This window comes from Sinohyriopsis cumingii, unplaced genomic scaffold, assembly GCF_028554795.1.
Source record: "Sinohyriopsis cumingii isolate HCF-2022 unplaced genomic scaffold, ASM2855479v2 utg000229l, whole genome shotgun sequence".
Taxonomy (NCBI): domain Eukaryota; kingdom Metazoa; phylum Mollusca; class Bivalvia; order Unionida; family Unionidae; genus Sinohyriopsis; species Sinohyriopsis cumingii.
In genome coordinates this window covers 6,843,307-6,857,243 of record NW_028315879.1, presented here as the reverse complement: position 1 = coordinate 6,857,243, position 13,937 = coordinate 6,843,307, and the positions used below count along the sequence as shown (strand labels likewise).

General features: G+C 36.2%; 1 protein-coding gene across 1 annotated transcript; it reads left to right on the top strand.

The window, feature by feature from the left end:
- Window positions 1-2,532: 2,532 nt before the first annotated feature.
- On the top strand, window positions 2,533-13,559 carry LOC149774496 (sex peptide receptor-like). Its single transcript, XM_089945271.1, has 2 exons — window positions 2,533-2,710; window positions 6,905-13,559. The coding sequence occupies exon 2, from the start codon at window positions 6,944-6,946 to the stop codon at window positions 8,183-8,185; it is 1,242 nt and encodes a 413-aa protein (XP_089801397.1). The 5' UTR covers window positions 2,533-2,710; window positions 6,905-6,943; the 3' UTR covers window positions 8,186-13,559.
- Window positions 13,560-13,937: the final 378 nt, after the last annotated feature.

Sequence of the window (13,937 nt, the reverse complement as noted above, 5' to 3'; positions counted from 1 at the left end):
CGCGGGTAATTATCTCATTTTCTGCATTTTCGTCCATGGCTCATTGTTTATGAAAAACATATTTGTCATTCTCGTCGAGGATGACCTTACATTATTCCTTGGAAATCTTATTTTTGTATAGCACCTGTGTCACGTGGTCGAGGATCGTATTGAACGTTGCTTTGATCTCGTTTTTTTTGTTGTTAAGTATTCTCGACTTAGTATTCAGAAACCGTCTACCTAATCAACGGTGATCAACAGCAGACCGCAACACAACAAAACGATTTCAGGGCCGGCTGTGATTGAAACGCGAAGATTGTTGACAATAAATCGATTCCTCCGAACTGCCCGTCATAGCCATATCAGAGTGCTGTCGACCGCATTGACGGTACGGGGATGCTTTTTTGTAGATACCACGCAATTGCTCAGTCTCAGTCTAAACACGTAGGGAATCGTCAGCCATCGAAATTTCTTTTCAAGCTAAACTTATGGGAATCTTCATTTCTTGAGTACAGCGGCACATTAAAATTCCACAGTGCGGAGCGTAGTGTAAATGTTTAATTGTTTGGGATGTGGTGGAGGACTCCTCTGAAAACAGTTAAAGGTAAATTCCAATATGCGTTCCAGTAATCTGTCGAAAGAGCGTACCAGAAACACGGCGATCATTTCAAGCAAATCGCAGTTGCTTTAATTATATATTTAGATCCGGAAAGGGCATAGTTTTCAACAAGCTTGTCAACAATATGGCAAAGAGTCACAAGTATAGTGCCTTCTGTTCACATATTTTAGTGATTACTTCTTTTTCTGGCCGATAATTGTAAAATTAAAAAACACGTTCTTTTCGAAAAGAACTGTACTGATCCTGCCGGTGAGATGAGTGATAGATGGTTTTCCATGCCCCCTAAGGATATGTTATTGCTAAATACGCTTCGATGAATATCAGAATATTTCGTAGTAGCAATCGAGCCAGAAAAGACGCTGAGGGCAGTACTTTAACTCTTGTGCCAAGCGCTGTTACCCCTAGCCAACAGCCGGTTTGCTCAGGGTACTACGAGTACAATCTAGTGATCAAGGTCTTTATGATTTGCATTCTCGTTCCAATACAATCTGAACTGATACTTTTCAATCACAGCTGGCGGAGATTCTCCTGTTGCAAATAATATGTATTCCTTGTCGATTAATTGTTTTGCAAGCTGTATCAGTACTCCAAAGTAAGGATTTTCAGGCGGCTTCAATGAGTTGTATTCCACGTCTAACTGCACGCCCCTAGCTTTGTTTTATTATATGTGGTTACCAATTGCGAAAACTTAAATGTGTTCGAGTGGATGAAGATCCTGTAAGTTGTGCGCACCTAATAATGTTTCTGGTGAAAAAAGTGACACAAAGATGGTTGCAAGGCTTTCATGTAAGGCGTTAGCCAGAAAGGCAGTACAACCATTATGGACCACTAATACCAAATTTACATAGATCGATTCCGATACCCGCTTCGTCATCCCTACTGCCATGGAGTTAACTTCCACGGCAGTATCGATGCTCAAATCATTTGTATTCTTTGTGTGCCAAGTAAACACTGGCAACAGCGACGGTGATGATATAGTTTTCCTGGCGTAGTGTGTTACTCCACCAAGGTTTTTAAGCTTTGATTAATATCTCAGCTTTAAAGTCGGCGCTGATGACTGCACTGAGAGTACTAAGAAACACAACCAACCATGCAGACTGAATTCTCAACATAATGTCCCAAAAAACGTTTGCAGCGCCAAAACAACCCAAGGAAAGCCATCACATGTGAATTCAGCTAAAATACATATCAGTAAGTCATAGATGTGACTATCACATAACGTGGTCTTGTAGTCTTCAAAATGACACAATAAGCCTACCTATTAATACTCACCACCGCATACAAAGCCTTGTAGTAAGACATTTCTTCGAGAACTAGAATATACCATTGAAGCAAGTAAACATCGAGATTAGGACCGGCTAAGTTACATGTGGTTATCCACCGGCGCCCACCTCATCAGTTTGTTGGCTTATGTGGATACTTGCGATTCTCTCATGCATCATGGGGCCACAACCATTCGTCCTCACAACTCTTCCACCACGTCTATTGCATGGCCTTTCATAGGAATAGGTCTTATCGGGAATCTCTAGTTGAAGTGTTATTGTTTTATTTGAGCTGATATACTTACATTACTTGTTGATTCAAAGGATACTTTCCATGTTATGTCAAATGAAGATGTAGTAGACCTAAATGATCAGGTTGGTAACAATGTGTGCTAAACTGGCATTAAAGGTATTGCATCCCCACCATATTAGCATATGGCTAGACTTTTTTTCAAAATTATATGGAGAAAACAAAGTGCAGTTGGTACTTTTTCCTTCCGATTATAGTAATCACCAATATTGAATTTCTCCTTATGGCTTTATTGACCCACAATGTTAACATCCGCTATAACTATAGCACTGGGTTGTATCAATCCCCTTAACTACTGAGAGAAATGCTGGGCGGTAGTTGTCACTTCAACAATATTTCAGACGTAGACCTGCGATGTTGAACACATGTACATCAGGAAATTAAAGACACTTTATCCGATATGTAACGCCTATGTTAAGTGGACACGTTGGGTGATATCCAGATTAAATAGTACAAAGAGCATTGCTTAACGTGCAACAGTTGGACAATTATTTCAAAGAAGTCAGAACATTTAGCGACAAGGAAACTTTTCTAATCTGGGTAAAGTATAAAATGCGTTCATAATACACGAGTTAAAATTATGTTACTGTTAGTTTGCTCTTTGCTAATTAGAGGATATCTGCGTGTTTTGAGGTATAATAAAATAAATAAGTCGAAACATTATATTGTCACGGGTCACGCAGTCTCATTTGGCAATTTCTAGATTCTAGACATTATGCGAAATCAAGGTAGATTTTCTCCTGAATATTTATATTTAAAGGCGCAAACGTCCATTTCCATGAGCTTTCTCGATTCTATCGTGTCAATGCATTCTAGACAGGTAAACTTTATTACTACACCGATAATTGTATAATAATTTAGGAATAACACGTACCAATAGTTATCATCAATGTAATACCTTGTATGCTGTCTTTTCTTCAAATGATTACTATTTAGCATAAGACATTTTTTCCATAACAAATATTTGATACATATTGATATCAGAAAGAGCGTAACACAGTTTAGTTGCTTCGTTAATTTAACAATTTAATGATTGTGAATCTTCATATCTATGATCTGCGGATCGCTTTTTGTATTTCTACATTCAAACTTAATAATGTGGCCTTACTAATCTGGTAGTATAGTTCAGCAAGAGACGCTTTACCTACTTTTTGTTTTTGCTTCAATCAACACTCGTCCACGATTGAACTGCTCGACTGTTGTCAAAATTGAGCACGCTTGTGATGACCAGTAACATCGATTGTTAACCAGGCTTCATTATTTAATTTAATTAATAGTTTTTCCATACATTTTGTACTGTCTGTCGTAGAGTTTATATCGAAGTTTGTTTATAAACGTACAGGTGATACTGCAATTGAAATAGAACCAGACCATGCTAAGTATAGATGATGACACTGTATAGGTAATAGAACCAGACCATACTAAGTATAGATGATGACACTGTATAGGTAACAGAACCAGACCATGCTAAGTATAGATGATGACACTGTATATCTAATAAAACTAGGCCATGGTAGATAATAGGTAATGACAGTTTGCGTGATTCATGCTGACAATTATATTAAATGAACCAATTCTTAAACTCAACCTGATATTCATTTAATAGTTTTATTTTTAATTCTACTTTTTGGTTTTGTTGTTTACTGGCATTTTTTCATTCCTTCACAATACGTTCACAACATGACTGAATACTGCATGTAGTTTTGACCATGTAGTCTAAATGTAGACACGGAGAGAGAGAATCAGAAGAATAAAAAATTAAATATGGTGAACACATATTATCTGAGGGCAGATTGATCACCTAAATGGGAAAAAAAGTAGCCGCAAAGTCACTTTGTAATAGTGGCGATATCACTTTTATTACGATAGAGACTACATTCACTTACGTACTAAATTAATTTACATATTAATTTAACATTTACTTCATCCTGCATTATGTAAATTACATTCCGTTATTTCTTGCTTTAATGTATTTAGTTGTTTTCTTTATTTAGTTCTTGTTATGTTGTGTTAAGTGTTTTTTCTTACTGTATTCATTTTTTGTTAATGTGGTTAACCCTGTAAATTGATTTTGTTTTACTTGCTTAGGTTGGTTTTGCAATATAAATACAACAGCAGTTTCAAATTCAGCTATTGGTTGATCCTTAATAACTGGGACCACTGAGTCCTTAGACAAAGGACAGGGACGAATACTCCAATCGCTGTTCTTATTTGGTACGACCTGTCCTTTCTGAAATGACGCAAGCCTAACTGCGATATCAGCCGTGTTCAAAAGTTAAAATTTTCTTAGTGTTCAGTCAAAGGTTGTCAGGTATGTAAATATTTTGTATGCAAGTTTAGCATACAGTTGTGATGTTTATTGACTGATCATAACATTATCACGATCACAAACAGTCTGGAGTAAGGAAACATTTGCCTAGAAGACTAAGGAAAGACATCGAACCCATGGGCTTCCACTTTAATCCGACCCCACGCACCATGCCCCCATTCAATGACTACATTCGTCGTTACTTGTCAAAGACTTGAACAAAGAAATCTATATATTACATTAAATAAGCAAACGAGGAAACATCAATTTAGGTTAGAATTTTATAATCTTATTTCTGACACTAGAACAGTGCTAGTTACCTAGATCATGCCTGACAATTATCAACAAACATTCGTGTTATCAAAGCAATAACTATGATGTAGGTGCTAGCCATCAAGTACATATTTGATATATATTACATATATGACTGTTACTTATCACGTACAGATATAGCGTTGAAGAGGCCTTTAGTCGCTGAGTGATCTAAAGCGATCGTATTTACTGATCAATGCCATCTCATCAATGTGGAAAGTGAGAAAGCTGGCCGATAACAACCAATGAGTCAGTGGCTCTAATCGTTATTTCCGGGTTCTTCTTCTTTTAGTAATTACTAATTTCGCAAACAATATACACATGGCAGAATACATTTTCGTATCACACATGTGATAGTGTCACGTTCAGAATTAACATAATCTAAGAAATCAACATCCTTATTGTCAAACCCATATAAGCGCCACTCACCATGGCGAGAGGTTCATCAGCATTATAATCACTGATAATTAAATCTGTTTGCTCAATATCCCTGCCTTAAAAAAAAAACAGTTTGCAACACAGTCTGCAGAAACATCACGCTATGAACGGTAAATCATACTGATTGAGGAAAGTAAATTTAATTTATGCACCTATGTTGTTGCTGTTGCTTTTGTTGTTGTTGTTGTTGTCGTCGTCAAGGTCCGCTATGCATCATTTGATTGGAACACGTTGGTACTTTGGCTTCTATTCCCAATATATTTATTTGTAATTGTGTGTATAAAGAATCATGTTTTATTTTACTCACCGTGGAATTTTCAGGCATTTTCATAACAGTCAGAATTGAAAACCACGCTGTACTTAATTCCTCGACATGAGTGCATAGAACTACAGTGTTGCGAATCTATGGTTTTAAACTAATTGATAGAATGAATTGAAGCACAAAATTTAGTAAATTTAATGACTCATTTATTTCTGTAAATTACAAAATGAAAACGTAAGAGGAATTGTGAATTAAATACCAAAAAATCTTATTTCTTCTATCACTAGTCTACAAATAAGGAGCCAAATAATCATAAATGTTCTATCACAAGTCTACATGTAACTATTGTTCCATATGAATTTCAATATAGAATGTGCTGATGTACCAATAGTTTAAAAATGCTAATGTTCTAACTGGTTTGATGAATCATTATGTACTATATAATCCAGAATGTCTTGAAATGAATTGACAATACTCCCAAAGTAGAGTTTTAGTTCAAAACTCCAATGAGCACGTTTTAATTTCAATGACTAATTACAAAATTGATTCCAATCAAATTACGTCTCAGCACAACAGTAAATATTACAGAGACTGAGCTTGCAACAGAAATGAATAATTATTCCGTCATCCTATATATACAGACTATCACCTGACCTATGACGCAATAGTATTTTCCCGAAAACGTCACTAATTGTAAGCAATGCCAGGTTTATAGAACATTCTAAGTTAGTATATATTGACTTCAAACCAAAGTAAGCATCTTTAAAACATTTAAAAATCAGATAGGCGCAAAATCTATCCTCAATCACGGACAAAGGTCAATAACACAATATAAATTAAATATACAAAACAACAACCAAAGGATATTTCTAAATTATACTTTAGAAACAATTTCTTTCTTGATTCCATTGAACCAGCAACCTGTGATTATAAGCAACCAATTATAAACCAGATGTGATTGTCACGCCTTTGTTACATTGCTTCGTTGTTAAGCATTTGATATTTACTAGTTATTAATGACGTGTGATTATCATGTTTTCGTTACCTGTGTCTTTCATGTTATGTCTTATTCTTTAACTGGCCGCCATTGTTTTTCTATTGAATTAGAAGCCTCAGTTGATAAAAACTTTCTAACTGAGCCATTGTTTGCAGGCGAACCACACAAATCAAACACTGTAACGAACTAAACTTTATGAGAAAGAAAGTTTATAAGAAAGCATTTGGAATAAATAGTAAAAAGAAATTTGGCCTGGTATGATAATGTCAAACTTTCTAACAGCGAAACCATATCCAGGAAAGTAATAAATTAATATTATCAGTTTCATACGTGAGAACTATCATGACATGATCTACATGCACATTACGATCATGTATGTACATAATACAATGAAATCTTGCATTAAAATATTTTCAGACTTGGAAAAGATAGATTCACGTAACTCAACGTAGCCAGATGTCACATAGAAATAGCAGCTTGGAGAACCACGAAGAGTCAAATATGCTTCCAGACAATATCACTTCGTGGCCATATTCGTTGGACAATTCTACGTTAAATGGTAGCCAAGACAACACTCATCTGCTTTCAAATCCTAGCTTAGATAATTACTACGAGGATTCAGATTCTTCTTATTATTCAGTGTTCTATTACCAATTGCATGATTTTGAAGAGAAGACTTATATCTACGTTTGGACTTTCCTGGTGTTTCTAACTGCGTTTGCAAATATGCTGATTGTAGCAGTTTTCGTCCGAAAAAGCATGAGAACAACCACCAACCTTATCCTTCTCTTCATCGCATTATCGGACTCTCTAACTGGACTTGTCACCCTGCCTACGTATATACATGTCTTCACCAGTGGGAGGCATGGATGGGTCGGACTGAATGAAGGCTGGTGTGAGGCATTTATGATTTCTAAATTTTACGTATCCAAGGCTTTCCACACGGTGTCCATATGGCAGACGTTGTTACTTGGATTTCAAAGATTTTTCTGTGTTTGGTTTCCATTCAAAACAAAATCTTGGTTTACCACTCGCCGAACTTTGATCGCATTAGCCGTTATCACTATATGTGCGTTCGTCATCCACACATACCATCTTAATGAGAAAAAAGCAGACAAAATTCAAGGTTTCTGTCAGTGGGATATTGAAAATCCATGTGTGGAATCTTGCTCCTTTCTGTGGATAACTCTGTTTCTTGTGAATATACTCCCATGCGTGTTATTACTTGTCCTCACAATCCTAATGATCGAAAAGCTGTTTCATCGAAACATGCGAAAAGAGTCACTCAGTCTTGAACAAAGTCGAGAGAGGGACCAACAAAATAAGAGAGTGTCCATTATTGTGGTTTGCATTGCTATCATCTTCCTGATTCCAGAAATCCCATACGGCATTTTTCTACTGGTTACTGTAATCAAAACACATAGTGGGCAAGAAATCCTGGGACTAAGAGGAAATCGTCTTTTCCATGTCATATACGAGATTGCCTTGTTGCTAAGTTTCCATGCAAACTTTTGGGTCTATATAATTATGAACATGCGTTTCAGGGACGAGTTGAAATCCATGTTCATAGATATTATGAGAAAATTGATGCCAAAGCGAGCCACCGTCCCTCTTACGACTGTATCTATGGAAACGAGCCAGAGTCAATCCCATAGCACAAAGGGAACGGATGTGAACGATAAATCTACTTTTGTGTAAACTACATCATCAATTAATTACAAATATATCGGCATGTGAGTTTATGAAAATTACGGTGATGCAGACCTTCTCTGAAACTATTTAGGCGGCAAGTTAAGTTTGATACCTTTCTGAAAGATGCTACTTGCCCCTTCAAATAATTCACCTTGGAAAATATCCCGTATAGACAATCAGATTGGATACCAGAGGAGATATATTTGGATTATAACAAGGGATAAATATATGTCACTGATATCAAAATTTAATTAGTTGGATACATGTGAAAGCCGCCTGAAATAGTTTGGAAATAGATACTCTGCAGCTTAAGAAGATCTATCATCAAAATTGTTTTTAAGTCAACATGTCCACGTTAATGAACTTTCAATGCTTCAATTCGATTCAATGTGGTATATACTTTAATGACCTCGTACAGGGTAAAATCGAAAATGTTGAAGAAAGAAAACTCAAAAACAATAGTATACCAATTCTAATTATGTACAAATTTATACACCATTGCATGCCGCTTCAAATAATGGAAACATTTAATTAAAAATTCGCAAACATGAGAAATAATTTCAAAGATGTTTATATTACTGGCTTAGAAAAATCTTTCGATCATGATTTCCAAGCTATATATTATACCTGTTCGTAATTATGGTAATTTTAAAAGTTCTAAGTGCACTAGAACTAAGGAAACGTAATTAATCTAATTTTCAGTTTTTCTACGATTATGATAACCTCAAGATAACATGAAACCAGTATAAAATTTTAATGTTGTATCATTGTCACAAAGAACTAGATTCACAGCCCAACAAAAGTATCTTTAGTGTACAAAATATACCAAAAAGTTAGTTATACTCACTGTATTCTAATTATTCAGTATATATTTCAAAGAAAACATAAAAACTAGAACACTTAATTCAAGTATTAAAAGCTATTAAGTATTATAGAAAACCTGATCTTAATTCGACCTAACTCCAGGCAAGTAATCAAACAATTAAGAAAAAATGCAGTAAATAGGAAGTGAGCTTTAAATTCAACAAGTGTACAAACACAAATATACACATATATGTATGTATGTATGTATGTATGTATGTATGTATGTATGTATGTATGTATGTATGTATGTATGTATGTACGTGTTTTATAGTGTTCCAAATGCGCAAAACACAACCAAAAACATGTAAGCATATATGTGTAATATTTTACTGTAGAAGAACTATCCATATTGTACATGAAATTAGCATTATTTGGACATATTTCGTCGAGCAGGTGAACTATCCAATTTTGATTATGTCTGAAACCATGAAAACCATCTACTGGGATGTGCCTGCTGTGGATACAAGGAGTGACAGTATTACATCAAAGAAATCAGATCAAGGACCAAAAGAAGTAAATGTTATCTTTTGTGACTCTGATTATGGGCAAACGTTTGATACTGACGACCCTAATTTCTGGGTAACTCATCGGACTTGCGAGAAGTGAATATTATAGCCTATGCCGTTTCACAGTTCCATTTGTAGGACATAAAAAAATGTCTTTCCGATTTTGCCCAATGGATCGTAGACCCTTACCGACAACACTTCGAGCGAAGATGGAATCCATGTAAGGAGGACTTCATCGATATGCAAAAGATGACTCACAATATCATGGAATAAGACGGAGAATTTATTCAGTAATATTATTCAGACGAAAGCACTGAATTCTCCACAATTACCACAGACAGAGTCAAAACTATCTACTTAAAGGTCTGGCGTATACAATTTAAAGATTCCATGGATTATTTGGTCATGCCTTGGAGGGAAATGACTACAAGGTTTGAAGTAATAGAAATGGCAAAAGGTTCTTTTCACACCTTTTCAACATCGAGGCTAATCAACTCTGTGCTCTCGCATTTGTCTGATGTTTACTACTACACCCTCGAATGCTCGCTCATAAAACAACGAGATGAGTTCTGCACTTGGTAACAAGTACACTCTTCAAATAGTTGGTCTTTCCGGACAAATGTTAAAATATTGTCGATCTGATGTGGATATTATACTCCGTTTTTGTGGAACATTTTGACAATTATATCTGGACAACGGAGGAATCCACCTTCTGTCAACCTTCAATACCCCCGCTATAGCTGTACGTTGGTTGCATTACTTAACAATTGTGTGAAAGTGAAGACAAATGTATGCAAAATGCTAGAAACGGGAAAGAAAAGAAAATCAGAAGTGTTTCTGTGGATGGATGAGATTTAGAAAATCCTAAGATAAAATAATTACAGGGATGTTTATTTCCCCACGTGTTTCGCTCATGGAAACATGAGAGTTCTTTTTCAGAGTTACCATGGAAGAGTCGTACCCGCGAGGATATCATTGAAGCTTGAGGTTAGACAAACAATGATACTATGTGGTAAAACTTTGCATGCAGAATATGATCAAAGTTTCAGAACCGATTAGGAATTTAGATGCATTGCTGTAAATTATGACATAATCGACTACAAACATTTGAACCCACTCAACAGTTTGATTGGAGGACGAACCAGTAAAACATTTCGCTGTACGACGTAGTCGAATCTTAAGGAGACGAAATCAAATACATCGATAAGTATTCTTTGCATCCTTAAATTTGCAAATCAGCTCAATTCCCTACAGGACACAGTTCCTTTTGTCTGTTTGGAAAACTCGCACAGCGTCCGATATTGTCCGAGATGGAATACATGCCAAGTCAATGTCGCCACATTCAACTATCGGACGACAATGTGAAACTGATGAAACACGTAGATATTGTCCGTTAAGATTTGATCTTGTTTAATTACGAAGAAGCGACAAAGCTTTCACCTCCCGATGCGTATGGAAATGGAACGTATGTGGTATACAATGTTCGTTTAACATTGAACGAAATCATAGAAATTTTAGGAAACAGAGTTCATTGCTTTCACACCGACAATTATATGTACAGCCACCATCCTCATGAGCCGTCATCCAAAAATCGAAGGAGACCGTTTAGGTGCATGACTAACAAGCACCCGGAAGACAACATCAACATTTTTGCTAGCGGTGGCCCAAACATTTTCAGACACCATTACCGAGGGCGATGGGGGTAAATTTATACAAATTGCAAAGTCAAATAACTGCTACAGAACTATCGATCTAGTCAAAGGATGAACGTCGACGTGTTGAATATAGCTTAACAATCGGCAGAAGACCAGGACATTCGAGTGAGATCATTAAATCCACTTAACATTGTATGTTTACAAAACCATCTCATTATCAGTTGTATTTTAGCTCTCGTTTATCCAACTGTGTGTCGGAGAAAATTTTGAATTCTAGACTTTAACACTTCACCGTACCGACACATTGCGCTCCAGTACAATAAAGGTTCCAAGCCAGTCACCCGGAACGATGATGACTTTGACACAGCATGTATCGGATGGACTAACTGCGGTCTCCAAGTTCAAAGAATACAAATTTCCTTTGTTCTCGTCAGACTATTGTGATTTTGTCAGTTGAATGAACACATTTAGAAATGATCTAACGATAGGAATGATTTGTCGACTTGGAGCGAGGAAGCGAAGTGCATTTTTTCAGTTTTGGTTTAACGATCAGTATGGACAATACAGATTAAACTTCCCTGCCATATACGTGATGGTCTCCGTACTCTCGTTACGTTTTGTTTTTCTTTCTACCACAATAGGGTCTGTACCGTTCTCCAGAAGAAAAGGGAAGAATTCCAAGTAAAACATTTCATTATGAATACAAACACCGACCTAGAAAGATGAATAATTATACACAACAATCGAGTGAGGGGCTTACTTCAGATCTCAAGCTCAGTGATGAACTTGAGTGGGACGCTATGCGTTACGGACAGGTCAATGCCATACTGTGCGATATCAGCGATGCAGCATGACGTAGCCGCTCCTATACTACCATCAAAATTGATATCCTTCGTATACCTTACCGATCTACTAGCGACTTTATTGTTTTTACGGTAATAGTGATGTCGTGAGTTTATCTAAGGATCCCATCCATGTACTTATACCACTGGTATATGAATGGTATAAGGGAAGTGATTCTTTCGAAATTATTGAAATAGTCAGATACTGATCAACATTTACCTGTCTCATTTTAAGAGTTTTCACTTCTACCTACAATGTGAGAGTGATGCAAATAATTCCATGGAAGGAAGTGCAAAAATATAAACTGCGACTATTTCTTCTAAGCAAAGGATATAGTTCTGAAAGACTAGCTTAGAAGAGCACCATCATAATCTGTCTTTGGAGCTAGTGGCACACGTTTACCAAGAGTTTGCCAAGATTGAAGAGAGACTCAAACTCAAAATCATTTCTCGATTTTTGATTTAAAAAATCTATTGTTATTTCCAATGTGTACGAAAGCTGATTCTTTGGCGAAACGATGACAAACTCAAAAAGCGATTTGGATCTAAAAGCTTACCATGCTACCACCTTTGTATTTAATGTTGCAACCTATCACTTGGAAAGACTTCAATGACTTTGTTCAGACCTTCGAGGATTGCAAAACCTTTTACAAAAAGTGTTCCACCACCTACGATTCCAATGACTTTTGGACGACGTGTAGTGTGCGAATTAGTGACTAATTTTCGCGATTTGTTTCCCAGCCGATTCCTTGTTGACTTTTTATGAACAGCACATGCAAAGATATCATGACCATAAAAAACTTTATCTGTAAACGAGACAATCATTCTGTTAAAAGTGATGCGAAGTTTCTAGTTCTATGCAAAAAGAAAGAGTCATCGCGCTCTATCGACTCTTAATGCTTACCAAGAAGAGTCCATAGATTATGCTTTACACCGACAGATTCACGACTTAAAAGACGTTAAGTGACTCGAAAAGTTTGATTTAAAAGCATGTACCCAAAAAACTACTGACTATGCCAAAGATCTATGTAATTAGCCCAAGAAAAGAATTTCACTTAGAACCAGTGCTAGAAGTGTAATTAGCCCAAGAAAGGAATTTCACTTAGAACCAGTGCTAGAAGTGAACACGACATTAATAATGTTCGAGAAAAGGGTGGTAGAAGAACCCGACAAAGAGGAACAAATGCTATAATTTGATGAAAGTATGGCTGAACTTATAAAACAAAATGGGGATGAAAGAGGGAGAGAAATTAGGGCCAGTGAATTGTATAGGCACTAAAAGAAGAACACCATCACGGATACCTAGATGTCATAAGACACACCTTGATCGAGAATGTTGTTCACTGACTAGTTTATAATCAGCTTTGTTGATTCTGACATGTATCTTATTGACATACGCAGTCATATTTGTCTCATATATTTTCTTTTTATAATTCTTGAAACGTAAATATATTTCATTGTTTTTCTTGTTTTTACCTTAAGTAAACATTAAACATGTATCAAATGCAAAGAATGTCGTTTTATTCATCGAATGCATTCCTTGCGAAGACTATGGGATCATGTCTGACTTTAGTCAAACACATCTTCCCATCTACAATGATATGATAGGAGAAAACGAAAAAGTAATTACAAGAATCACCAGTCCCAATACTCATTAAGCGATTTTGTTTAAAAGTAAAAGAGATAAATCTCCAGTCTAATGTTGGCCAAACAATTAGGAACTCCTTGGCTGAATTTTGCGAACGGTGATGCCACTGAAAAGAAATCCCATGCTTTGTACGTCTTGATTTATAAAATAACAGTAACAACTATTTGAGATTTCGTACAAATCTGTATACCAATCTATTTCATCCTTGATGTGAAGATCGAGGGCTTGTCCTTTTTACGTCCA